The following is a 26,542-nucleotide window of genomic DNA, read 5'->3' as shown; positions in this document are numbered from 1 at the left end:
TGTATGGACGGCTTTACTGTCCCCGGACAGCCCTTTCCATTTATTGGAATACAGTTCGGCTCAGCATCACATGTGGGCATCATTAAAATAAAGCCTGCCTAGGAACACCCACTGCTCTAGACTGACATCCACACATCAAAGGATTTTGGTATTTGCATAAGGCCTTCTAACAGCAAGCCCACTGCTTACATCGAAGTTGAGGATTCTTGAGAGAAAACCGAGGCAGAATGCGGTGATGTTTTCAGAAAACTAAATGTACAGCACCTTTCCAGCTACTTCCACCAGCCACGACCTGCCTGCACTGCATAGAGAAGCGCAGAGAGGTGATGTCACTGGATCTAAAAAAATAAAAATAAATAAATTAAAAAAAAAAAAAAGGTATGCAATGGTTTATTTTACAAACAATGAAAAACAAAAAGCATGTAAGAACCATTTACTTTTTATTTACAAAATTTAAAAACTGCTGGCAGCAGCACAAAAGAACAGCAACAATTCACACAATAAATAAATCTGGTCACTATAGAGATTCTACACAAAACTGCAGATTCCTCTTTTTCCATCAATGTTCACTCTTTAAACAGATGCATTAAAAGCCAATTTTAGTTTTATTTAAAAAAAACAAAATTGAGATACATTGAGGGTACAATAAAAAATTAACTTTACAAAATGTTTTGCTTTTTTGCATGGAATTCCAGTAAAAAAAAAAAAAAAGCACAAAGCTCTTTGCTAGATTTCCAGGCTGAAAAAAAAAAAAACACATGGAATTTAAACCAGTGTTTTTCACCTCTATTCCCCGAGTGCCCTAAGCCCCCATTCACACCAGTGCGACTTGTCATGCGATTTTACAGTTCCAAATCACATGACAAGTCGCACCCCATTGCCGGCAATTGAACCATTGATGTCACAGTGAATATGAAAAAGGTTCCTGCACTACTTTTTACCTATTTCATTGCGACTTGCATAGACTTTGGATAAATGAAGTCTCAAGCTGCAATGAAATCGTCAGTGCAAATAGCACGGATGTGCGGCTTTGAAATCTTGCTGAAGTAGCGCGATTTCAAAGCTGCACCGGTGTGAACCAGGGCTAAGCAGTTTTAGGTTTGCATTATTTCTTTAAAGTGTAAGTTCACCTTTACATAAAATCCGTAAGGTGAACTTACACTGGACCCCCTTCCCTCTCACACCCGGTCCCACTACCTGAAACTGGCGATCTCCCGCACTGACACATCGGATCGCCGCTTTACCGGTCCGGGGATTTGAAATCCCCGCGGCTTTCTCTTCTCTTCTTCAGCACTGACAGGACGGGCTACGCTGGTTCTGATTGGTCGGCGCCGCCCATGTGATGGAACGGACCAGAATGCCTCCTAGCCATACCTCTACAAGGTACGTTTAGGAGATTAAGCTGCGGGGGATTTCTGATCCCCGGACCGGTAAAATCGGCGATACGATGTGTCAGTGCAGTAGATCGCTGGCTCCAGGTAGAGCGGGACCGGATGTGATGGGGAGGGGGTCCAGTGTACGTTCACCTTACAGATTTTTCTGCAAGGCCCCTTTCACACTGCTGCGACTTGAAAGTCGATTGATTTCGCAGCTGCGATTTTGATGCAATTTCAGGGAATGCCTGTGTAAACTTGAGGTCTATGGACCTGAACTTGCATCAAAGTCGGACCAAGGTAGTACAGGGACTACTTTGAAGTCGGTGCAACTTGACATCACACATATATGAATGGTACTCATTGAAAATCATGGGGTATGACTTGTCATGCGACTTTAGAGTCCCAAGTCCAGCACAAGTCGCACAAGTGTGAAAGGGACCTAAAGGTGAACTTGCCCCTTAAAATCAGCCTCCACATAGAGTATGGAAGCTACCAAATGTGTCCTCTCCTTCTGGAAACGGAACTTATCTGGCCATCCTGCTGTTCCAAAGGCTTTTATAGTTTCTGACCTGAAACAAGTTTACAAGTCTGACATTACTGTGACCTTTTAATCTGAATACTTCTTCCAGGACAGTGGCTTAAAAAGAATTCCAGCAACAGACATCCAGGCAACTAGCATTTTCAGATAAAAGTCAGCAAATAGCAGCCTTGGCTTTTTCTCAGTAGAGGTGTCCTGTAAAGTGGTTCTAAAGGTTGAAGGTTTTTTTACCTTCATTACTTCCCCGTCAGCCCCCCTAATACTTATCCGAGCCTGATTGCAATCCAGTGATGTGCACAAGAGAGCTGCTTTCCCGGGTCTCTGCCTCCTCATTGGCTGAAACATTGACTCCTGCTGCGATCAATCACAGCCAGTGAGGAGGGAGCAAGGCCAGGGCCGAGCCCCATTCTGTGTGTCCAAGGCTGCATTCACACATGATTACGGGCGGAAATCGCCGTGATTCCCCCCTGCAATTTCAAATGGCTGCAAAATGCTGGATGTGTTTGCGATGCCATTACTTCGCCCGTGATCATGTGTGAATGCAGCATTATGAACACACAGCAGGGCTCGGGATTGAACACACACAAGAGCCCCTTTATACCAAGTGGCCGAGTCGCCCAGTTTGTGTCTATAGATGCAGACTGGGAGGCTGGGGAGAGAGGACGCATGTTTGCCCCCTTGGAAAGCGGCTTTCCACAGGGTCACTCGCTGAAGAGGAGGGGCCTGGAGCGCCAGGAAAAGGAGGTTTAATGTCGCTTTAACTTTCATTTGACATCCATACTCATGGGACAGTTGTCAAAAGGCCTTCATTTGTCGGTGGATGCAACCAGCAGTAAAATAATAGGGTATAGAGAAATTCTGTCTGCTGCTGTAATGATAATTGGGACTGTTTGCACTATAAAATCTTTAACTAAGTGTTTAAGCTAAACTATAAACTACTACATACAAATTTTATATATATATATATATATATATATATATATATATAAATAAACACAGGAATATTTACAAGGACAGTATATATACACAGGTATACAAACTTTCATGACGTGTATAGAAAATGTATCATACAAAAGCATGTGAATACTTAAAATCATATTCCGACATCTACACGTGTCGTGCTGGAATTTATGATTGCATTTTGAAATGCTATATAAAAAACGCCCTCCCCCCACCGCAGGCTCGGTCACCATTCAGTGGACAGAAGGCTCCATAGGTAATCGCAGATGAAAATCTTTGAGCGCTGGGTGCTGTCAATGCAGATGGGCTGAGCAATCTCTCCTCCATAGTGGACTTAAGGTTACAGTTAAAGAAAGATTATAGAATATATTGCAAAGTAAATGGCCACTAAACATTATCCTGCACATGGAAATCACAATTACTACTCAATCATTTTAAGAGAATTTGGTAAATAATCCTTAAAAGGTGGACCTGAAATCAAACTCCTGTCATGTTATAGTTAAAAAAGGTTAAATGTGCCTTAGTAGTACCCTGCACGGAAAAAAAAAAAAAAAGTTTTAATTTGCTCCTACAAAGTAGCAGTGCACTTCCTGGTATGTGAATGTGCCTAGGCACCCCTGTGCATACGGCCCCCGACTGCTTGTCTCAGGAGATTAGGTGATTTCACCACGGTGCTGCTCACTGTTCTTGCTGGAAACTCTGATATGAGTAAGCAAAGCCATGCCTCTACCAAGATGGCTGCCTCCACACAGAGACACCGTGCAGGACAAGGCATCCTAAGTCAGTAAGGAATTGTGCCTATGGACTTCTGTTTGCTTCAGAACTGCTTCACTTCCCATACAGATGTAAGGCACTGCTGTTTGACGGCTAGTCTCAGGAGATTTCTCTATATCACCACGGTGCAGCTCACTGTTCTCCTTGCTGGAAGCTCTGACACGAGGAAGCAATGCCATGCCTCTACCAAGATGGCTGCCTCCACACAGCGACACAGTGCCGGACAAAGCATCTTAAAGTGCTAGAACTGCTAGATCACTCCAGGCTGGCTCCTTTTGCAGGTAAAGGTATAGCTATATGTTACTGTAAAACATTAAAAATAAGCGCCTATGCTGTTTAAAATCCAGTAATAGACTGTTTCACCCTGCTCTGCACATGCTCAGCTGCTCTCCATTTTTAGGCATTTGTAGGCACTGCCGTGTTTGTAGAGGCAGGTCTGCTGACAGTCTTAGGGCTAGTTTACACTAAATAAAATGCGTCTTCAAAGCATCTTCAACGCCTCCATAGAAGTCTATGACAAAGCTTGCTTGAAGCCCCACTGAAGGCTCATCAAAGTCCCACCAAAGCCCTACCAAATCTCATCAAAGCAGCACCGAATCCTCATTGAAGCACCAAGCAAAAAGCAAGGTGTAAACAGGACTGTAATCTAACCATTTTATTAGTATTTCAATTTCTACTTGTGACTAGTAAACGAAAAAAGTCAGATGATCCGTCGTTCGATTTTCGGATCGTGTGTACGGGGCATTAGGGGGAGATTTACTAACACTGGTGTAGCCATTTAGATTCTAACGTCAGCTTCTTCCATTAAGCTTTGTCAATAAAACCTGGAAGTTGATTGGTTTTTATGAAGAGCTAAACCAGACTTTGCACTTCTGCTTTAGTAAATAACCCTCGAAATGTCTTCAACTTTGATAAACTCCAGAAAATATGACATTTTTGGTTTTTGCCATAATACTACTTGCAAATTGTTTTGCAATTGCCCATAAGGGAAAAAAAACCCCACACAACCATAGTCACATAGCATTGGAAGGATACTGCCTTTGATGAGTGTGGAGTCACAGCTGTAATCCCAATCAATCTTGGTTACAGAATGGAACAGTTTTGCCATGTACCTGAAAAGAACACAAAGAATTGTATTATACGTTCCCCTTCTTTTCTTCTATTAGAACCAGCAATAATATCTATAGATTTGAGGGGTCTAAAATCTCTAGGGCCCTAGTGTGGCCTTCAGGTCCCAGAAGTCAATAGTGGGAGCATTGATGTGTAAGGGGACCTTTAATAACAGCAATCTCTGGAAGTTTCATTTAGCATGTCCCTAGTTCCTAACAGCATTTCAGATCTTCAATCTTCAACCAATCCTGTAGAACTCCGGTCATTTATCAAGTTTTCAGTCTATGGCAGTCAATGTTAGATTAAAAAAAAAAAACAAAACGCCACAATATGCCATATTTACCTGCTCTGTGCAGTGGTTTTGCACAGAGCAGCCTCAATCCTCCACTTCTCAGGTCCCCCATCGGCACTCCTGGCCCCTCCCTCCTACCGAGGGCCCCCAGAGCAAACAGCTTGCTTTGGGGGCACCCAAGCAGGCTTGCCCCTGAGCCGCTGCTCTGTCTGTCCATTTAGGCACAGGGCCGCAGCTCTGCCCCACCCCCTCTCTCCTCATTGGCTCACTGACTTTGATTGACAGCAGCAGGAGCCAATGGTGCCCTTGCCATCTAAGTCAATGAGGAGGGGGAGTCCCCAGAGAGCTGAGGCTCTAGTGCACATCGCTGGATGGAAATGGGGCTCAGGTAAGTATGAGAGGGGCAGGGGAGGCCTGCATAGAATGCATTAACCTCTCTGGCGGTATGATTATTTCAGAGTTTTGCATCTCAAAGCGGTACAATTATTTTGCTTAGAAATTTGGCGTTTTATATTGTAGGTCTGTAATTCTTAGCAATAACACACTTAAATCTGTCCACCAAGAGTCTAGTAGATATCCTGAGTATGATAAAGTTTGAAACACAAAATCATAAATTATAATATAATAAATAATTTTAAAAAATAATAATATAATAATAAAATAAATTTCCCCGCGATTCACTATCGCTCAATTCTGCAAGTGTTCTAATTTACTATCGCTGTTTTCTAGCTGGTCTAAAACCACTTTTGACATAAAGGGACACTTTTTGGTTGCTCTGGACAATCTCAAGTTTCCAGGCAGAAAGAACAGTATATATAATATAAAACTCCATGCAGGGCACTGGACAAAGCACTGGGGACAAACGGGATGTGAAATGATTTCATACAGTACTGTAATCTGTAAGATTACAGTACTGTATGTGTTATGATTTTTACAGTTTTTTTAATTTGCCGCCAGGCTCCGCCCCTGTGCGTCGCGACACTCGCAGGGAACAGAGCCCGGCATAGAGAGGCTTCGGGAGGAGGACAGATTCTGCAGACACCGTGGGGGGACATCGCAGGATCCTGGGGACAAGGTAAGTAACACCGCACCAGGATCCTGTAATGTAATCCCGAGTGTGGCTCGGGGTTACTGCTAATGGTGCTGAAAATTAACCCCGAGCCACACTCGGGAATACCGTCAGGGAGGTTAAGGTATATATATATATATATATATATAAATAAAAAAAAAAAAAAAACACTTTTGCCTTTAGAACCACTTTAAACTAAAACTAAATCTGCATACTTAACACACTAATGTTCCTGCAGAGATAGATTTTGATTTTTTACCCTTTTTTTACAGCTTTTTTTTTGCGGTTCTATGAAAAAATAATGTGGCCTAAGCAAATAGCCTTTACATTACATATGTGATGCAGCATGTCATGTTCTGCCTGCAAGTCTCTTTCAATGATGACAGAACTCACAAGGCTGAGGGGATGACTACAGTCGTATCTTCCTGAGCTTCTCGCTCTACCTCTTCAATTTCATCTTCTAGGAGCTTCAAGTCTTCTATCTCCTTTTGGAGGAATGTACTGATGTTCAGGAAAAGCAAACTTCACAAATTAGACAATTAAAACATATACATAAATAAAACAGCTGATTCACAAGGTTAATGAAAAGACAGTGGAAGTCACAGTCAGACTTTAAAAACAGAAATCAAAAAGGTTTGTCATCTTCTAGCGGAGGGGTAAACCCAGCCATAGACTGAATCTGCTCTGCTGAACCGGCTGAGATTTGAACCATGTATGGGCAGACTGATTGTACCAAAGTAGATCAATCAAATTGGGTACAACCAGCCTGTTAGATTTTTCATGCTACTATTGTCAGTGGCTATAGTTGCTAGCAATAATCATTGTGCGTTCTCCCAGCTGGGACGGCTGTAAAGGTGAACTTATCCTTAAGGTTGCATTCACGCCTGAGGGTTTTCAGCTCATAAAACGCTCGTAAAACTCCCGAAAAGCACCCAACAAGCAAAATCTCATTCATTTCAATGGCACCTGTTCACATCTGAGCGTTTTGTCACCTGAAGCAAAACACCTGAAAAACACCTTAAGCTCAAAAAGAGAACATGAGCTTCTTTGGGGCAGATTACAGGTGTTTTTCTGCTTTTTACATTGGTAAGCTGTAAAAATCACGGTAAAAATGTGCGACTTTGAAACGTTCAGGTGTGAATGCAGCCTTAAAGTGATAAGAAATGTTGATTTAAAAAAAATACTGTATATCATATTCCAGTATGTATTCTTAAAGCGGAGTTCCACACAAAAATGGAACTTCTGCTTTTAGGAATTCTCCCCCCCCTTCGGTGTGACATTTGGCACCTTTTAGGGGGGAGGGGGAGCAGATACCTGTCTAATCCAGGTATTTTCTCCCACTTCCGGGCATAAATAGCCGCAGTATCTTCGGATACCTATACCATATCCGGCGCCTCCTCCGTCCCCCCCCCCTGTCTTCTGGGAGACACACAGGGCATCACTTCCTGATTCCCTTACCGAAGATGGCGACGCCTCCACCCAAGGAACAGATCAGCTTCGGGTGCCGACATTGCGGGCGCCCTGGACAGGTAAGTGTCCATATTTTAAAAGTCAGCAACTGCAGTATTTGTAGCTGCTAAAAAAAAAAAAAAAAAAAAAAAAAAAAGGATTCAGCAGAACTCCACTTTAACTCAAAAATAACCCCTCTATTGCTCTCAGCCTCCTCCAAATTCCCTTTTGCCGCTGTGATCTGGATTCTTGTGAGGCCCCCCTTACACACGGACGTTCCGTCTGTCCATTTTTTTCATCCATCAGGTGATTTAAATTATTTTTTTCTTACATTTTTAACTAACATTTTTTTTTTTTTAATTCTTCATATACTGTCAGAATAGTTCAGTGTCACCATAGTGACATTGTACTACTCTGGGGGGTGATCAGGGAGTTTTTTTTTTTTTTACACTGATTGCTTATTACAGTGGTGATCATTGTAACAGCAATCGTTTGAACTGTTATGAATGGCTTTGTTTACTACTGTGATTGACCCACAGCTATCACATGATACAGGTTGCCACGTGATCACTGGTGACAAATCACAGATCACACACACACACACACACAGTAGTAAACAATGATGTTATAAAGAGATTTAATTCATGACTATGGTTTACTATGTGACATGTGATCGCACAGCAAACATGCGGTACCTGGGGCGCTAATAGCGGCCCGATACCAAGCACTGCAATCTGCAGTGTCCACTGTGACACTGCAGTTGCGGCTCGCACTGCTGCAGCCCCAGGGGGCAGGCACAGTGTGCATGTGCAACACGAAGTACGAGTGCATTGTGGTGCCTGAGGGAGCCGCCCGCATGTTAGTGGTTGCCAATTGGTAAACAAAGCATGTTCCCTATTTTTTGGTTGCCTATAATATCATTGTGTCATTTGTACAAGAAAAGCAACACTACTTTGGTCTGAAGGATATTTTATGTCGGTTTCCACTGATGCATTTTTCTCACAAACATCCTGCAGCTCCCGCTCAATCTTATGGAGTCTGGATGACACTTTTTGCTTGGTCTCTTCTGTTGCAAGAACGGTATGTGCAACTTTTTCTTCCACTGACAGAAGATCTAAAGAGTTCAAAAGAAAGAAGCGTAAATTAAAGCTAGTTTCAATGTCAGCTGCGGTAGGCTACAGTGCAATGCGTATTTCAGTATACAGTACTGCTTGTTTTTTTCCTAAATCTATTTGAAGTGCCATATAGTGAAACTTCATTAATATTCATTCCACTGCACAGCAATGGGGTGTGTTGCACTGTGTGTGGCGACATGCAGTGCTGTCCATTGTGCTGCATAAAAATGCTGCATTTTTCTGCACTGCAACATACAGTACTCCAGCATTGTGGTGTGAATGGGGCACATAGAAAACAATTGTTTTCTATGTGTCCTAGGAATGAACTGCATTTATCCCAATGCAGAAAAACGAACCCTTAAAGTGTTACTAAACCCACAACAGTAAAATCAGTCAGTCTGTATATGCAGCATAGCATGCTTGTTATACTCACTGTGGAACCTAAGGGATTAATCCTCTGCAGTGTGTAAAAAGGCTGTTTGATCCTGTATGCACAGATCCTTCTCTTCTTCCACTGACTCCAAAACAGGTCCCGAGTTACTGGAGTCAGGCTGCACGTGCTCAGTTTGGTGTGTATTGCTAGAGAGTTTTTTTTTTTTTTCTTGGGAGAGTGCATGTGATCAGCACAGGGTCAATCAGTACTGTCCAGACAGAGGGTCGGGGGACCTGGATCCTGATAGGACAGCCAGTTTACTGTGAAAACTCCTCCTACAAGCTTTAACCAGGCACTGATAGAAGTCACAAGACCGCTATATACTGCTGATGAGAAAAGGTATTTAGCAGTTTTTTTACTAAAATATTTGCATTTTCATGTTCTGTGTACGACCAGATATAGTGAATGCAGGATCCTGGGCTTAGTAACACTTTAAGTGGACCTAAACCCAATCATTAAAATCTCATATAAAAGCCGATTTTATTTCAGAGGTTGTTTCAATGTGTTTAGGCCTCCAGATTTTATTGAAACAATACAGGATGATCCTGTCATAAAGTTCCTTGTTCAGGCACTTCCTCCTATGGAGTGACAAATGCCTCCCAAACGACTGCGCTGTCACCCTATCACATGCACCCCTAGACACGACAAGTGGCCGTGCCAACACATGCGCTAGATTGAGTGTATGTAGACAGAAAGTGGTTGAAACAGACCGAATGAGATCAGCACAACTGAAACACAAACAGGGATAAAAGAATAGTTGAACATAGTAGTTTGTGTATCAAAAGCAATGAATATCTTTTTTTTTTTGGGAGAGAGGGGAATTTACCAAGACTGAAGATGATGTACGTAGCAACTAATCAGCTTCTTGCGTTCATTTTAAAAGCATAAAGATGAACTCCAGGCATAGATATCTTTACATAGTTACATTGGTCTAGTTATGACCAAAACTATACCATACCTGTGGGATGCCCCAGAAATCATATTAGTACGCACTGCTACACCAGTGATCTTCACTTGCTTCTGGGCCCTGTGCCAAGCGGCTGCCCTGCTGCACTGTGAACACAGGAGGTCACTGGCTTGGCACAAGCACCATTCAAAAGTTGCTTGCATTTCCTTAATAAATGCAAAACATTTTCTAAGTGGATGAGTGACCTCACAATCTCTGCCTCATCCAATCAGAGAACGCTTTGCATTCAATGACAAAATGCAAAGCGATCTCTGAATGATGTCGAGTGAGCAACTTCCTGTGTTCAGTAAGCAGCAGGTCAGTCGCTCAGCATAGGATCTGGAAGCAAGTGGAGATCACTACAGTAGTGAGATCTACTAAAGTGATTTCCAGCTTCCAGAGGGATCGGCCAGGTATTGTATTATGCATAGTTACTTTAGTCTAGCTTGTAACTATAAAAATATCCATACCTGAAATTCAGCATCCCCTCTGGCAGAAAACAATAGCACGGCAAGGGAGACTGATGTACTAACATCAGATAGTTAGTACAGCGGCTCCTTCTAAACTGTCAGTTTTTTTTTTTCGTTCAGCCCACTGGGTTGAACGAAAAAAAAAAAAAAACACACAACTAGTAGCGTACACCAGGCTTAAAGGGGTTGTAAACCCTCGCTGTTTTTCACCTTCATGCATTCTATGCATGAAGGTGAAAAACCTTCTTCTTCGCCCCCGAGCCCCCCTTATACTTACCTGAGCCCCGAAATTCGCGCAACGGGAACGAGCACATCAGCTCTGGCCGGTGTCTCATGTCCTGATTGGATAGATTAATAGCAGCGCAGCCATTGGCTCCCGCTGCTGTCAATCAAATCCAATGATGTGGGTGCCAGGGGGGGCGGAGCCGAGTCCTGCTGTCTGTGTCAACAGACGCAGCAGCAGGACACGGGAGCGCACCTGCACGGGCGTCCCGTCGGAGAGCGCTTCTCCGATAGGACACTTGAGAAGAGGAGAAGCCAGGAGCGCCGCAGAAGGTCCCCAGAAGAGGAGGATCGGGGCCACTCTGTGCATAACCAACTGCACAGTGGAGGCAAGTATGACATGTTTGTTTAAATTTAAAAAAAAAAAAAAAAAAAAAACTGAACCTTTACAATCACTTTAACCTACCATATGGCAATGCCCAGTCTGGAGCTTAGCACACATACTGTATGCATGATGCAATTCAATTGTAATATTTCCCATTCAGATTTTTTACTCTGATCTTTTGAGGAACTAAGTGTGTTTGCTGCTTGCATTATTGCCATATCAAATGAATCATGATGGTAGACCTTTTGGAGGCCCAAAAATACTTCAAAGCCAGGTAATCATAATGACAGAAGCACCTCTAATGAGATCCAAGGTCTGCATTTGCGTGTCTACAAGCGAGTTGATCATGGCTTCCTGCCAGTCCAGGCTCTTCTTTAAATCAGCAACTGCGCCGTCAGAAACCAGGACCTTGACAAGCTCCCGGCTCAACTCCACATATTCTTCCATCTCCTCCTGAAGCATTTTCAACTGGATATAAGACAGCTGGCAGAATAGATCTGTAGATCAAAATGCACATTCGGCAAATCAAGACATAAAGATCTTAAAAACGAAGTAGGTAGAATGATACTGTATACTGCCCAAGAGAAGAGACCACAAGATGCCCATTGTTGCCTTCATTACCTTGCAAAAGCTTTGGATTTTCTTTTTGCTTGATTACTCCCCACCTCCCCCACATTCCTACTGTCAAATCACCATGATGGACAACCTCACTGACCAATGGAGTCTACGGGAGATAGGAAGGGGTGGGCAAGCTTTGACACTATGAGAAGTGCCAAAGGCTTGCCTTTCAAAACTGCGTGAGATTTGGTCCTGACAGGAAAATCTGAGAGGGTGTTGCAAGTATCTGCAAGCATCTCATACCTGCAACAGATTGCTCCCTTCCCTTCAGTGACTGAGTCACTTTAAAGCAGAACTGAAATTGGGGAAAAAAGATCTCCAAGGCTAGGTTCACTTATGTCTGGCCACAGTTTCAGTGCAATTTTAAAAAGTCAGGAGCAGTCTAGTTCAGGTGCCAATATTTATCTGAAATTGCACCTTAACTGGACTGAAAAACACACAGGACTCTTTTAAAAACGGACTGGGGCTGGCCCAGACCTATGTGAACCGGCTCCAAAGAAAGACGGTTTGACTCGCATGTCATACGAATTGGAAGCGGTTCAAAACTAATCCAATTCGCATATATGTGAACTGACCCCAAATGGGTAGATCTACTAGTAGTTCAACTGGACTCAACTGTAATGTTGAATATGTTTTGTAGCTTCTCCAGGCTACTTCTTAAAATTATAATTAGAGCCAATTTGGCTCTAATTAGAACTGAAGAAGTGGCTTGGATGAGCTATGAAACATCTTTATCATTACAGAACAAGTCCAGTTGCATGTGACTAACTACTAGTAGATCTACTATGACCTGGATAAATGAGAACCTTCCCAGACTAAAGGGAGTATTTTTAGTAGACAAGACTTTGAGGTCTCTTCTGCCCAAAAAAAATAAATAAAATATAAATACATTCAATATACTGAGGTTACGATTATGACTTATTATGCCAAAAATAAAAATCCGGGGCCTTCTCTGACCCATGTCTGCACCCTGTTGAGGTCCCACCAGAGAGGCACATTCCTTTTGGCGGGTGACTCTAACATGACATTGAACCCCTCCCTAGACAACTACCCTTCAGGTCACAAACTCCCTTCCCCAGCAGCTAAAACATTTTCACATTCACTGCAAAATCACGACTTATTAGATATTTGGCGGGAACTCCATCCACTGGGTAGGGATTACACCTATTACTCCCACCCTCACCACTCTCACTCCAGGATTGATCATATGTTCGTTCTTCGCAAACACCTCCCCTTAATAGAATCAATTTCTATCCTGGCGGCCCCATGGTCGGATCATGACCCCATCCTAACGGTTTGTCACTCTCTGCTTCGTAAACCACAATTCTCCCCCTGGGTGATGAAAGACTCTTTTGTCCTACAAAGCGACTCTTAATGACATCCATAAAGCCTCTGTGGAATATTTTAGCTTTAACTCAGGATCAGTTTAGTCTCCTTTCACATTGTGGAAAGCATACAAAGCAGTACTACGAGGCCACGTTATTCGTCTAGCGTCTAAGTGTAAAAGGGAGAGGGCACAGGCACGCCATAATATGGAGTCGAAATTGGAGGCCTTAACAATGACCTTCAAGTAATCCCCCACCCCCGCCAATCACAAACTCCTAGATAAGGCCCGCACAGAGCTAGATTTATGTTTGACGGACGAGGCGGAATGCACCCTACGTTGGGCCCGGCAAAAATGGTACGTCAAAGCCAATAAACCTAACGCTATGCTAGCCAACAGACTGCGAACCTTTGCCCCAAAATTTGCTCCCATTGCACTGCGCAGTCGCCACAATACTCTTACCGGTAATCCCCAGCGAGTTCTGGAAGAATTCCAGTACCGTCTTACTAAACTGTATTCTGTACCTGATCACTCCTCCACCCAGGGCCTTGACGCCTTTTTGACAAATCTATCTCTACCTTCCTTATCCGAATCCCACACATCCCTGATGGACCGAGACATACAAGTCTCGGAAGTCCTCCAGTGTATTAAGGAGCTAAAAGGTGGGCAAACGACCCGGCCCAGATGGCTTTACGGCACTTTACTATCGAAAATTAGCAGATGTTATTGCTCCTCACCTAACAAATATGTACAATTCAGTTAAGGAAGGTCGCCTCTGCACACCGAACCTTCTGACTGCCAACGTCGTTATGATCCCTAAACCTGACAGGGATCATTCCTCGTGGGCTAACTTTAGGCCAATCTCACTAATTACTATTGATATGAAAATCTTAACCAAAATCTTGGCCAACCGCCTCAATTCTTTTCTACCACGTTTGATAAAAAAGGACCAGGTGGGCTTTGTCCCAAGAAGGCAGGCTGGTGACGCTATAAGACGTCTCCTTCAAATACAGCACATTGTCCATAACAGGTCCCTAGAAACAATGTTTTTGTCATTAGATATATCAACAAGGCTTTTGACACGGCCCTACTTGACACAGGTACTTAAATGCTATGGATTCGACACCTCCTTTATGCGCTGGGTTTCAGCTATTTATGATTCCCCCCAGGCCAAAGTGAAGTACTGCGGGTTTAAGTCAACTATCTTCCCTATTAAAAGGGGTACCTGTCAAGGTTGTCCACTTTCCCCACTTTTGTTTATCCTGGCACTGGAACCCTTGGCGGAGGCCATCAGAACCCATCCGGATATAGCGGGGGTAGAAGTAGCGGGTACTCCGCATAAGTTATCATTATTCGCGGACCATATCCTGCTGACCATCACTAAACCTAGAATCTCCCTCCCAAATTTGCTTTCACTTTTGGAAATCCAAAGCAATGTCGATCAACCTCTCACCCTCTGAGTTGGGAGCCTTGCAATCCGCATTTTCCTTCCAATGGCTAGAATCATTACCCTACCTTGGGATTCGGCTCACCCCAAAATACTCAGGCCTATATCAAGCCAACTTTCCTTCATTGTTTCGAAAGCTGGCGGCTATGCTCTCCTCCTGGTCCACCCTTCCATTGTCCTGGTTCGGAAGGATTGCAACCATCCGTATGACATATCTCCTAAAGTTGCTATATTATTTTCGGGTCTTACCGGTCCAGGTCCCTTCATATGTTTTAGGCATACATCAACGCAAAATTATGCAATTTATATGGGGCTCTACAAGACCTAGGATCAAACGGCAGGTGCTGTATGCCCGAAAGATCAATGGTGGCCTCTCAGTTCCCAACTTACACGCTTACTACACAGCAGCAGCTATTGCCCCACTATCTCACCTCCATGAGAAACAACAAATGCCGCTATGGGCCACTATTGATCTGATGGACTCGCACCCCATACCATTAGCCTCCCTCCCTTGGCTCCCTCGAGCTCATCGCCCAACCACTATAGGTCCATGTTTGGCCCACTCTCTCCGGTTATGCGACACGGTCAAATACTCTGCGGGCTTAATTTCTCCCCACCTCCCCCTACTCCGCCTTCTTCAGTGTCCGCTATTTCCACCTGGATGCGATAATCCACTGCAATTTACGTGGTGGACTGAAAATGGCTTTATGGAAGTCCACTCTATGTTTACCCCTACCAAGATCATTCCATTTGCAGTCTTGCGATCCTCCCATAACATCCCCCTTAGGGAGCACTACAGCTATATACAACTCAGACATTTCCTCCAAACCCTTACAAAATCACAACCAACCCCCTACACGTTAACCCCCTTCGAAAGCCTTTGTAGATCACAACCCCAATCCTCGGGTTTGATTTCTTTAATATATACAGCTATAACAAGCTCCAGAAAACCACCCTTGGGATCCTATCATCTCCCGTGAGAAGCGGAATTGGGGAAGCGATTGGACCCAGAGGACTGGCAGGTCATGACTATCGCACTGTCCAAGTGCTCCAAGAATGTTCTTTTCTTGGAAAATGCCTATAAAGTGCTTTATAGATGGTTTTACGCCCCGACCAGAATAGCGAGTTTTATCCCAACATATTCCCCCCTATGTTTTCGTGGGTGTTCTTGAGAGGGTATGATGGCACATGGTGGCAGTGCCCCAGGGTATGCAGACTATGGGTCAGAGTCTATGCATTGCTCCTTAACCTCTTCAACACCAACATAAAGAGGGACCACTTTGAAGCCATTCTGGGGAAACCGATCACAGAATTACTAAGACCAGAACGCCAATTGGCAACTCTTATTCTAATATTTTTACTACAACTAAATTAACCATAGCAAAGGCTTGGAAAACTCCGGCTCTCAGCATCAAGGCAGTTAAAAATCGTGTAAACGAGATCATGGTTAATGAGAAGCTGACGGCCCTGTTATCAGATACGCATGATAAATTTCTTCGGAAATGGCAACCCTGGGTGGCGTATTCCCACCCTTCCCGTTTCGATTCAGCACTACTCTCTCTCTAGTATGTCTCCCCCCCCACCCCCCCCCACCCCGTGGACTCCCTTCTCTCCTTATTCTTCTCTCTCTGTTTATTCCCCCCTTTCTTTATCCTACACACCTCTTTCACCCTCCTTCTGGTCCTCTCCCCTCTCATACCTTTTTCTTATCTTCTCTTTTCTAAGTCTCTCTAGCCCACAGGCTAGGTCCTGCTGGGCTCAGACACATGATGAGAAACAACTCACGAATATATATTGCCTTTCTTTATTTCCATAGTGATAAGTTATGTTTTACTTTTACCCTTTTGTTTTTTTCTCTTAACGCAAATGTTATATAAAGTTCTGCAACTATATCTACAAAATAGTGGAACTTAGCATTTCGCTATACTATTAATATTTGTTGATCTTATAAGATTCCCATTGTAATTTTAGGATCTAGTGCAAATCCTAGTATCTCAGACTATTATTTTTGAAATTTTATAGTCTACGCAAACATGTGCACATGATGTGTCCTTCATTGTTTATATGTATTATGTTGATTTATATGTCCAATAAAAACCTTTGTACAAGAAAATAAATATAAATACTTCCCTTTCTTGTCTAATAATTGTGTGTGTGCATACAGTATAAGATGACGAGTAGTCGGGACAACGTAACTTTTTCCTTGGAATCAACCAGAACTGTGCGATCTCTGGAAACCAATTTTAATCCCCAGGTTATGTCGGCCATGACCGTTTGATCTTTTTGACCCTGTTTTCCTTTCTCGGATCTGCGAGCCAGGACTATCTGACATATGGTAGCCTGTTTTCTTCCCATTCATTTCATTTCCAATCCTAGGAACTGTCGGCCAGGACTGTGTGATCTATGGGAGCTTGTTTTCTTCCCTGTGATCTCTCAGTCAGGGCTAGGTTATCCATGTGACGTGTTTTTTTTCCCTGGGATCTGTCAACCAGGACTGCGTGATCTAGAGGGGCACATTTTATTCCACAGGTTATGTTGGCCAGAACCTTCTGGCCTATGGTAGACTGTTTTCTTCCCCAGGATTTGAGCCCATTTCCAGTCCCAGGAACTGTCGGCCTTGACCGTCTGTCTGATCCTTTTGACTCAGTTTTCCTTTCTCGGATCGGTGAGCCAGGACTATCTGACATATGGTAGCCTGTTTTCTTCCCATTCATTTTTGCCCATTTCCAGTATTAGGAACTGTTAGCAAGGACTGTGTGATCTATGGGAGCTTGTTTTTATCCCTGGGATCTGTCAACCAGGACTGTGTGGTCTATGGGGCATGTTTTATTCTCCAGGTTTTGTCAGCCAGGACTGTGACTTATGGGAACCTGTTTTTTTTCCCAGGAATCTGTCGGCTAGGACTGACCTATGATAGCCTGATTTCTTCCTAGAAATTTGAGCCCATTTCCAGTCCCAAGAACTGTCAGCCAGGACTGCGTGTTATAAGCAAGCTTGTATTCTTCCCTGGGATCTGTTGGGTCAGGATTGTGTGGTTCTATAGGAGCTTGTATTCTTCCCTGGGATCTGTTGGGTCAGGATTGTGTGGTTCTATAGGAGCTTGTATTCTTCCCTGGGATCTGTTGGGTCAGGATTGTGTGGTTCTATAGGAGCTTGTTTTCTTCCCTGGTATCTGTCGGGTCAGGATTGTGTGGTCTATGGGAGCTTGTTTTCTTCCCTGGGATCTGTCGGGTCAGTATTGTCCGGTCTATGGAAGCTTGTTTTCCTCCCTGGGATCTGTTGGTCAGCAGTGTTAATTTTGGTGTAAAATTTCGATGTAGTTTTAGTCAGTCTTTTGACTAAAATGCCGTTTCAGTTGCAGTCATTTGAATTGTTTTAATAGTATTTAGTGTCCTAAAATCTCCAGTACACTTTAGTCGACTAAAATCGAATGGGTTTAGTTAAATTGTAATGCATTGTTTAACCACTTAACCTCCCTGGCGGTTTTCCCGAGTGTGGCTCGGGGTTAAAATTCAGGACCATTAGCGGTAACCCCGAGCCACACTCGGGATTACATCGCAGGATCCTGGTGTGCCTTTACTTACCTTGTCCCCGGGATCCTGCGATGTCCCCCGCAGTGTCCGTGGGCTCCGTCCTCCTCCGAAACCTCTCCTTGCCAGGCTCCGTTCCCTGCGAGCGTCGCGACGCACGGGGGCGGAGCCTGGCGGCAAATTAAAAAAAAAAAAAGTAAAAATCATAACACATACAGTACTGTAATCTTACAGATTACAGTACTGTATGAAATGATTTCACATCCCTTTTGTCCCCAGTGCTTTGGCCCATGCCCTGCATGCAGTCCATAGCAACCAAAAAGGTGTCCCTTTACTTCAAAAGTGGCTTTAGACCAGCTAGAAAACAGCGATAGTAAATTAGAACACTTGCAGAATTGAGCGATAGTGAATCGTGGGGAAATTCATTTTATTACTATTTATTTTTTTTTTTTTTTAATTATTTATTTTTATTTATTATATTATAATTTATGTTTTTGTGTTTCAAACTTCATCATACCCGGGATATCTACTAGACTCTTGTTTGGACAGATTTAAGTGTGTTATTGTTAAGAATTACAGACCTACAATATAAAAAAACGCCAAATTTCCATGCAAAATAATTGTACCGCTTTCAGCACCTAAAATCCGAAATAATCATACCGCCAGGGAGGTTAAGGACCAGAAGGATTTGCCCCCTTAATGACCAGGCCTTTTTTTGCAATACGGCACTGCGTCGCTTTAACTGACAATTGTGCGGGCGTGCGACACTGTACCCAAACAAAACTGACATCCTTTTTTCCCCCATAAATAGCTTTCTTTTGGAGGTATTTGATCACCTCTGCGGTTTTTTTTTTTTTTTTGCGCTATAAACAAAGAGCGACAATTTTGAAAAAAATATTTTTTTTTTACTTTTTGCTATAATACATATCCCAAAAAAATAGATAAAAAAAAACAAAATGTATTCATCAGTTTAGGTAGATATATATTCTTCTACATATTTTTGGGAAAAAAAAAAAAAAACACAATAGGTGTATATTGATTAGTTTGCATAAAAGTTATCAGGTCTACAAACTATGGGATAGATTTAGGGACTTTTTTTTGTTTCTACTGGTTATGGCGGCGATCTGCAATTTTTAGCGAGACCGCGACATTGCAGCAGACAAATCTGACCCCAAATTACACTTTTTGGGGACCAATTTCACACACAACCAGCTCTAGAGTTTACAGAGAATGGTCAGAAAAAGAGAAAATATCCAGTGAGCGGCAGTTGTGTGGAGAAAAATGCTTTGTTGATGTCAGAGGAGAATAGGCAGACTGGTTCGAGATAATAGAAAGGCAACAGTAACTCAAATAACCACCCATTGCAACCAAGGTAAGGTTGCACCGGTGCCGATACTAAGCATTTGCACGGGAATCTGTACTCCTGCAAATGCACTGACTTGGTTCTTTCAGCCCTCAGTAGGATTTCCCCACAGACTGCTGAAATGTAAAAGTAAAAAATGCCGGCAATTATTGGTTGTTAGGGAGCGGGGACGCTGCGTCCTTAACCAATGACATTTCATTGGTCCCCAGGATTCCCCTCCCTGCTGCCTCCTCCCTTCCCGTCAGCTGTCACCCTCCTGTCCTAAAGGACAGGGAGAGCAGCGCCATCTAAGTGCAGTATGACCTCAATTTAAAGCGGAGCTCCAGCCCCCCCACCAAAAAATGTAACGTTAGCAGCTACAAATACTGCAGCTGCTGACATTTAATATTAGGACACTTACCTGTCCAGGGATCCCACGATGTCAGCACCCCAGCCGATTTTTCAATCGGCTCTTGAATGCCGCGATTCCTAGTAAGGGAAACCAGCATTGAAGCCTTGCAGCTTCAGAGCAAGTTCCCTACTGTGCATGCGCGAAGCGCGCTGCGCTTTATGGATGGCCTAGTGGCAGCTAAAGAAGAAGGGGAGCCGGTACCCGCCCCCCCTCAAAAAGGTACCAAATGCGGCAGCGGGGGTGGGGGGGGTAGCAAACAAGCAAAGTTTTCCTTATCCCCCCTCCCCCACACACCACCTCCCAAACCACCCCTCTGCCTACTCTTCCTAGGCGATAGGTATCGGTAATTGGTAAAGTAGAAAAAAAACTAATGCGCAAAACCAAAGTGAATAAAAACAATTATAAAGGTCTCAGAAGCCGATACACATAAGGCAGTGTTCCCACACAAAAAACACCTCCCAGGGGACACATTTAACCCCTTGATCGCCCCCTAGTGTTAACCCCTTCACTGCCAGTGTCATTTATACAGCAATCAGTGCACTTTTATAGTATAAATGTCACTGGTCCCAAAAAGAGTGTCAAAAGTGTCCGATCTGTCCGCCGCAATGTCGCAGTCCCGCTAAAAGTCACTGATCACCGCCATTGCTAGTAAAAAATAAATAATAAAAATGCCATAAATCTATCCGCCATTTTGTAGACGCTCTAACTTTTGCGCAAACCAATCAATATACGCTTATTTACATTTTTTTTTACTAAAAATATGTAGAATACATATCAGCCTAAACTGATGAAGAAATTTGTTTTTTAATATTTTTTGAGGGATATTATAGCAAAAATATTGCATTTTTTTTTTTATTGACTTTTTTTGTTTATAGCGTAAAAAATAAAAACCACAGAGGTGATCAAATACCACCAAAAGAAATCTCTATTTGTGGGGAAAAAAAAAAAAAAGGATGTTAATTTTGTTCGGGTACAACGTTGCTCGACCGCGGAATTGTCAGTTAAAGCAACGCAGTCCCATATAGCAAAAAAATTGCCTGGTCATTAAGAGGGCAAATCCTTCCGGTCTTTAAGTGGTAAACCACCACGTCACAAAGCTCCAATCATCTCACCACTGGTTTCTTCATGAGAATGAGGTCACTGTACTCCAATGGTCTCCACAGTCCCTAGATCTCATCCAATGGATCACCTTTGGGATGGGATGGAATGGGAGATTGGCATCCTGGATGTGCAGCCAACAAATCTGCAGCAACTGCGTGATGCTATAATGTCAATATGGACCAAAATCTCTGAGGAATGTTTCCAACACCTTGTTGAATCTATGCCACGAAGAATTAAAGCAGTTCCTGAAGGGAAAAGGGGGTCCAACCCGGTACTAGCAAGGTGTACCTAATAAAGGGGCCGGTGAGTGTATACAACTATAAGATCAGACACAATGAGGGACAAATGAGGACAGTTTGGAGGTATCTGCTTGCCGCATTTGGGACGTCATCAACAATGAGCCCTCGTCCACATTGAGCACTGCTATGAAATCTCACCATTTCAAAGCCGCATTTCAGTGCGACTTTGGGTGCAGCTTGAAAAAGACATCTGTGGCGGCTTCATGCACAGATGCCTAGTGAAGTGGCACCCAAAAGTAGGGCGGGAACTACTTTTGCAAATCGGTGCCGCGCTGCAAAGTTGACGGCGCACAAATTGGAACAGTGCCATTGCTGGTGTTTCGTCAGATTTGGCGACCCGTCAGAATGTGTAATGGGGGGGGTCACAATAGTGGAAACCTAGCCTGAATCGATTTGTCGTGCAATTTTTGACTGGAGGCCATATCGAATGACGAGACGCAGCCTATTGCCAATGTGTCTTCAGATTTGGGCGACCCGCCAGAGTGTGTAATGGAAGTGACGTTACGTCACCGCCATCTTGCTACACCCCGCACTCGCCCATACTAAGGATACACTGAGAAGGGAGAAAGCAGACATCTTGTTACACCCACCGGATTTTTGCATTTTACACTTATTTTTAACTGTAAACTTATATAGTGAAATGCAGTACGTAGAACTCCGTCTGACAGTTTAGATGTTGAATTTTAAAAGGAGCGAACTTCTGTCAGATTAGCAAACCTGTAAGATCAGCAGGCTTGCCGCAACTTTTAACCATTTGCCGCCTGCCCACCGTCATAAGACGGCTGGGCGGCGTGGCTCTCGTTCTGGGTGGACGTCATATGACGGCCCTCCAGAAGGGGCGCGCATCGCGGCGATCGGTGGTGCGGTGTGTCAGTCTGGCACACCGCTACACCGATCTTGGTAAAGAGCCTCCGACGGAGACTCTTTACCACGTGATCAGCCGTGTCCAATCACGGCTGATCACGATCTAAACAGGAAAAGCTGTTGATCGGCTTTTCCTCACTCGCGTCTGACAGACGTGAGTAGAGGAGAGCTGATCAGCTGCTCTCCTGACAGGGGGGGTCTGTGCTGATTGAGGCCCACCCTGGACCACCACGGATTGCCACCACACTGGACCACCAGGCAGCTGCCAATCAGTGCCATCAGTGATGTCTATTAATGCCATCTATCAGTGCAACATAGAGAGAATTATCACCGTTCTACGAAGACCAATTGAAAACGAACATGCTGGAAGCAACAGGTGCTGGTAATGCTTGTACAATGAAGTAATTAGAGAAAGTCCTGGACAGCCGCACTCAAACTGATATGTTGCCTTTATTGAATAAAAGTCATCAAAGATACATGCCACAGCAGAAAAATGCAGGAAACTAACGCGTTTCACACTGTAGTCAGTGCTTAATCATAGCTATGCTAAGCTATGATTAAGCACTGACTACATTGTGAAACGCGTTAGCTTTCCTGCATTTTTCTGCTGTGGCATGTAACGCTTTTCACAAAGTAGTCCGTGCTTAATCATAGCTTAGCATAGCTATGATTAAGCGCTGACTACAGTGTGAAACGCGTCAGTTTCCTGCATTTTTCTGCTGTGGCATGTATTTTTGATGACTTTTATTCAATAAAGGCAACATATCAGTTTGAGTGCGGCTGTACAGGACTTTCTCTAATTACTATCAGTGCCAAATATCAGTGCCCAGCAGTGCCACCCATAAGTACCCATCAGTGCAGCCTTTCAGTGCCCATCAGTGCCACCCATGAGTGCCCATCAGTGCCGCCTATCAATGCTGCATATCAGTGCCACCCATCAGTGCCGGAGAAAACTTACTTATTTACAAAATTTTATAACAGAAACAAAAGAAAAAACTTTTTTTTTTTTTTTTCAAAATTTTTGGTCTTTTTTTTATTTTTTTAGCAAAAAATAAAAACCACAGAGGTGATCAAATACCACCAAAAGAAAGCTGTATTTGTGGGAACAAAATGATAAAAATCCTGTTTGGGTACAGTGTTGCATGACCGCGCAATTGTCATTCAAACAGCAACAGTGCTGAAAATTGGCCTGGGCAGGAATGGGGTGTAAGTGCCCGGTATTGAAGTGGTTAAAATTCAACATCAAAACAGTCACACGGAGTTCTAAGTACTGCATTTCACAATATAACCTGTTTACAGTTAAAAATAAGTGTAAACTGCAAAACTCCAGTGGGTGTAACAAGATGTCCGCTTTCCCCCTTCCCACTCTAGCCTTACTGAGGGGGAGTGCGGGGTGTAGCAAGATGGCGGCGATGTAACGTCACTTCCGTTACACACTCTGGCGGGTCGCCCAAATCTGATGACACATCGGCAATAGGCTGCGACTCGTCATTCGATTCGGCCTCCAGTCAAAATCTCATGACAATTCGATTCAGGCTGTTTCCACTATTGTGACCCCCAAAGTCATGTGATTTACAGTCAGAACCATGTGAGAACAAGTCGCACCGAAGTCGGAACAAAGTAGTGCAAAAAATTTTTTTGGGCGTCACACCAATTAATCGCTTGCCGACTGCCTCCTACAGATATACCTCGGGAGAATGGCACGGCTGGGCAAAATAACATACCTGCACGTCACTTTGATTTTCCCGCCGTGCACGAGCGTGCGCCTGCCGCGAGCTCCGTGCCCACGGGACCCGATGTCCGCGATCGTGTCACGGAGCTAAAGAACGGGGAGATGCCAGTGTAAACACAGCATCTCCCCGTTCTGCCTAGTGACAGGACACGGATCGTCTGCTCCCTCTCATCGGGAGCGGTGATCAGTGTCTTGTCACTGCTAGCCCATCCCCCAGACAGTTAGAATCACTCCCTAGGACACACTTAACTCCTTCCCTGCCCCCTAGTGTTAACCCCTTCCCTGCCAGTGACATTTTTACAGTAATCAATGCATTTTTAATTGCACTGATCTCTGTATTAATGCCAATGGTCCCAAAAATGTGTCAAAATTGTCCGACGTGTCCGCCATAATGTCACAGTCACACTAGAAAATCACTGATCAACGCCATTACTAGTAAAAAAAAAAAAATTATTAATTTATTAATTGGAAGAAAAAAAAAAAGCATTATTTTTTACTTTTTGCTATAATAAATATCCCCCAAAAATATATAAAAAAAACATTTTTTTCCCTCAGTTTAGGCCGATATGTATTCTTCTACATATGTTTGGTGAAAAAAAAAAATAAATATTGCAATAAGCGTATATTGATTGGTTTGCGCAAAAGTTATATAAAAATAGGGGATAGTTTTGTGGCATTTTTATTAACGATTCGTTTTTTTTAATAGTAATGGCGGCGATCAGCAATTTTTATCGCGACCGTGACATTATGGCAGACACGGACAATTTTGACACATTTTTGGGACCATTGGCATTAATACAGCGGTCAGTGCGATTAAAAATGCATTGATTACTGTAAAAATGTCACTGGCAGTGAAGGGGTTGATGTGTGTCCTAGTTTGTGTTCTAACTGAACTGTGCAGGGAAGATGACAGATCGTTGTTTATACTCTGTATGAACAGACGATCTGTCAGTTCTCCCCTCAGAGACCCGGAAACTGTGTGTTTACACATACAGTTCCGGGTTCTCCGTGTGCCCCGAGCGATCGTGGGAGCCCGGCGGTGATCGAGACCACCGGGCACTTGCATCAGCTCAGGCAGCAAGCGGGGGGTGCGCACGTGCCGCCCCCCCCTAGTGCCCGTTTAGGTTACCGACGTAACATAATGGCGATTTGCGCAGCCAAGCCATGTTGCCCCAGTTCAACTGCGGCGGCTGGTCGGCAAGAGGTTAAAGCGACGCAGTGCCGCATCGCAAAAAAAGTGGCCTGGTCATTTGGCAGCCAAATCGTCCGGGGCTGAAGCAGTTAAAAACGGGGACCATTGAAATACATGGATTTTGACTCCTCATGTGTGTCAAGTCGCACAACAACTCGCAGTAGTGGAAACAGAGCCTGAATGTGGACGAGGGCTGAATGGCGCCACAACACACCATTACACAGCACTCAGGTTTTATTGGGGCCTCAGACAGATCATCAATAACCACACAATACACATCATCCCTCTCCTCAGTGTTACTGACTGAGAAGACCCCTCCACCATCACCACACACAACCCTCACTAGCACAGCCCCGCCCATTACCACGCCCCCCCCTCCAACTCTCACAGCCAATCGCCTTCCTCGCGCTCGGTCCCTCCGTCCAATCCCGTGACAGGGATTCCTTTTCCCGCCCCCGTTCGGAGTTTGAATTGTGGCGCCGAGCTCTCAGTAGTAGTGGAACGCGGAGACGCGCGTGGGGCTCCTCTTACCTCAGCCGGCTTTTCCCGCCTCTCCGGTGTCCGGCCGTATAACGGAGCGCTGGGGGACTGGGGGTGAGCCGCCGTGCCGGCTGGTGACAGACGTCCTCCGGTGAGAAGGACGGGCCTTGTTATGGGAGGAGGACGTAAGAAGACCGCCTCTGTCTGAGGTGCAGGGCTGGGCTTCCTCTGTATGAGAGAGATATACGTCACCGTCCGGGGAGGAGGAGGAGAGCGATCCGATACATGAGAGGAGGGCGGCCTCTTCACATAGGGAAGACGGCTTCATCTGCTCCATTCTCTACTACTACATGAGGACCCCGAGCAACACTCTCCTCATGTTATCCGCTTCACCTCCGGAACATTTACCCCCCTTTATGACCAGGCCATTTTTTTGGGTTACTTTTACTGATAATTGCGCCCTCCCCCCCCCCAATAGAGATTTATTTTGGTGGTATTTGATCACCTCTGAGGTTTTCGTTTTTTGCGCTATAAACAAACAAAAGAAAAAGACAATGTTGAAAAAAAAAAAAACAATATTTTTTACTTTCTGCTATAAAACATTCAATTTAAAAAAAAAAAAAATGTTATTTCATAATTTTAAGCCAATATGTATTCTGCTACCAGTGTTTAATTTAGTCGACTAAAATACAACTAAAACAATTGAGATGATTAACCACTAGAGATCCGCGCTATAGCTGAATGATGGCTACAGCGCGGACCTGCTTTGCCGGGACGACGTCTATTGACTTCGTCCCGTGCACGAGCGGCCTGCGCGCCCCCTGCAGGGCGCGGGCGCTCTGTGATCAGCGAGTCTATGAGACTCGCCTGATCACAGATCAGAGTAAGGGGTCGGTACCGACCCCTTACCACATGATCAGCTGTCAGCCAATGACAGCTGATCATGTGACATCAACAGAGGCGGTAATCGGCTATTTTTTCTCCTCGTGCTGACCGCGTGAGGAGGAAAAAAAGCTGATCACCGGCGGCCGTGAGAGGGACATCAGTCCCCATCACAGAGAT

At 44.1% G+C, this 26,542-nt stretch overlaps 1 protein-coding gene across 1 annotated transcript; it reads right to left on the bottom strand.

Annotated features, from left to right (window-relative positions):
• Nucleotides 1-423: 423 nt before the first annotated feature.
• SPC24 (SPC24 component of NDC80 kinetochore complex) lies at nucleotides 424-25,734 on the bottom strand. The gene is made up of 6 exons (XM_073622569.1): nucleotides 25,532-25,734; nucleotides 11,436-11,636; nucleotides 8,538-8,682; nucleotides 6,513-6,617; nucleotides 4,684-4,760; nucleotides 424-3,207 (listed from the first exon to the last, which is right to left on the bottom strand). Exons 2-6 carry the CDS (start codon nucleotides 11,599-11,601, stop codon nucleotides 3,101-3,103), a joined length of 600 nt encoding a protein of 199 aa, XP_073478670.1. The 5' UTR covers nucleotides 11,602-11,636; nucleotides 25,532-25,734; the 3' UTR covers nucleotides 424-3,100.
• Between the last annotated feature and the right edge of the window lie 808 nt (nucleotides 25,735-26,542).

This window comes from Aquarana catesbeiana, linkage group LG03, assembly GCF_042186555.1.
Source record: "Aquarana catesbeiana isolate 2022-GZ linkage group LG03, ASM4218655v1, whole genome shotgun sequence".
Lineage (NCBI taxonomy): Eukaryota > Metazoa > Chordata > Amphibia > Anura > Ranidae > Aquarana > Aquarana catesbeiana.
Note: the sequence above shows the minus strand (reverse complement) of the source record. Positions and strands in the feature narration are given on the sequence as shown.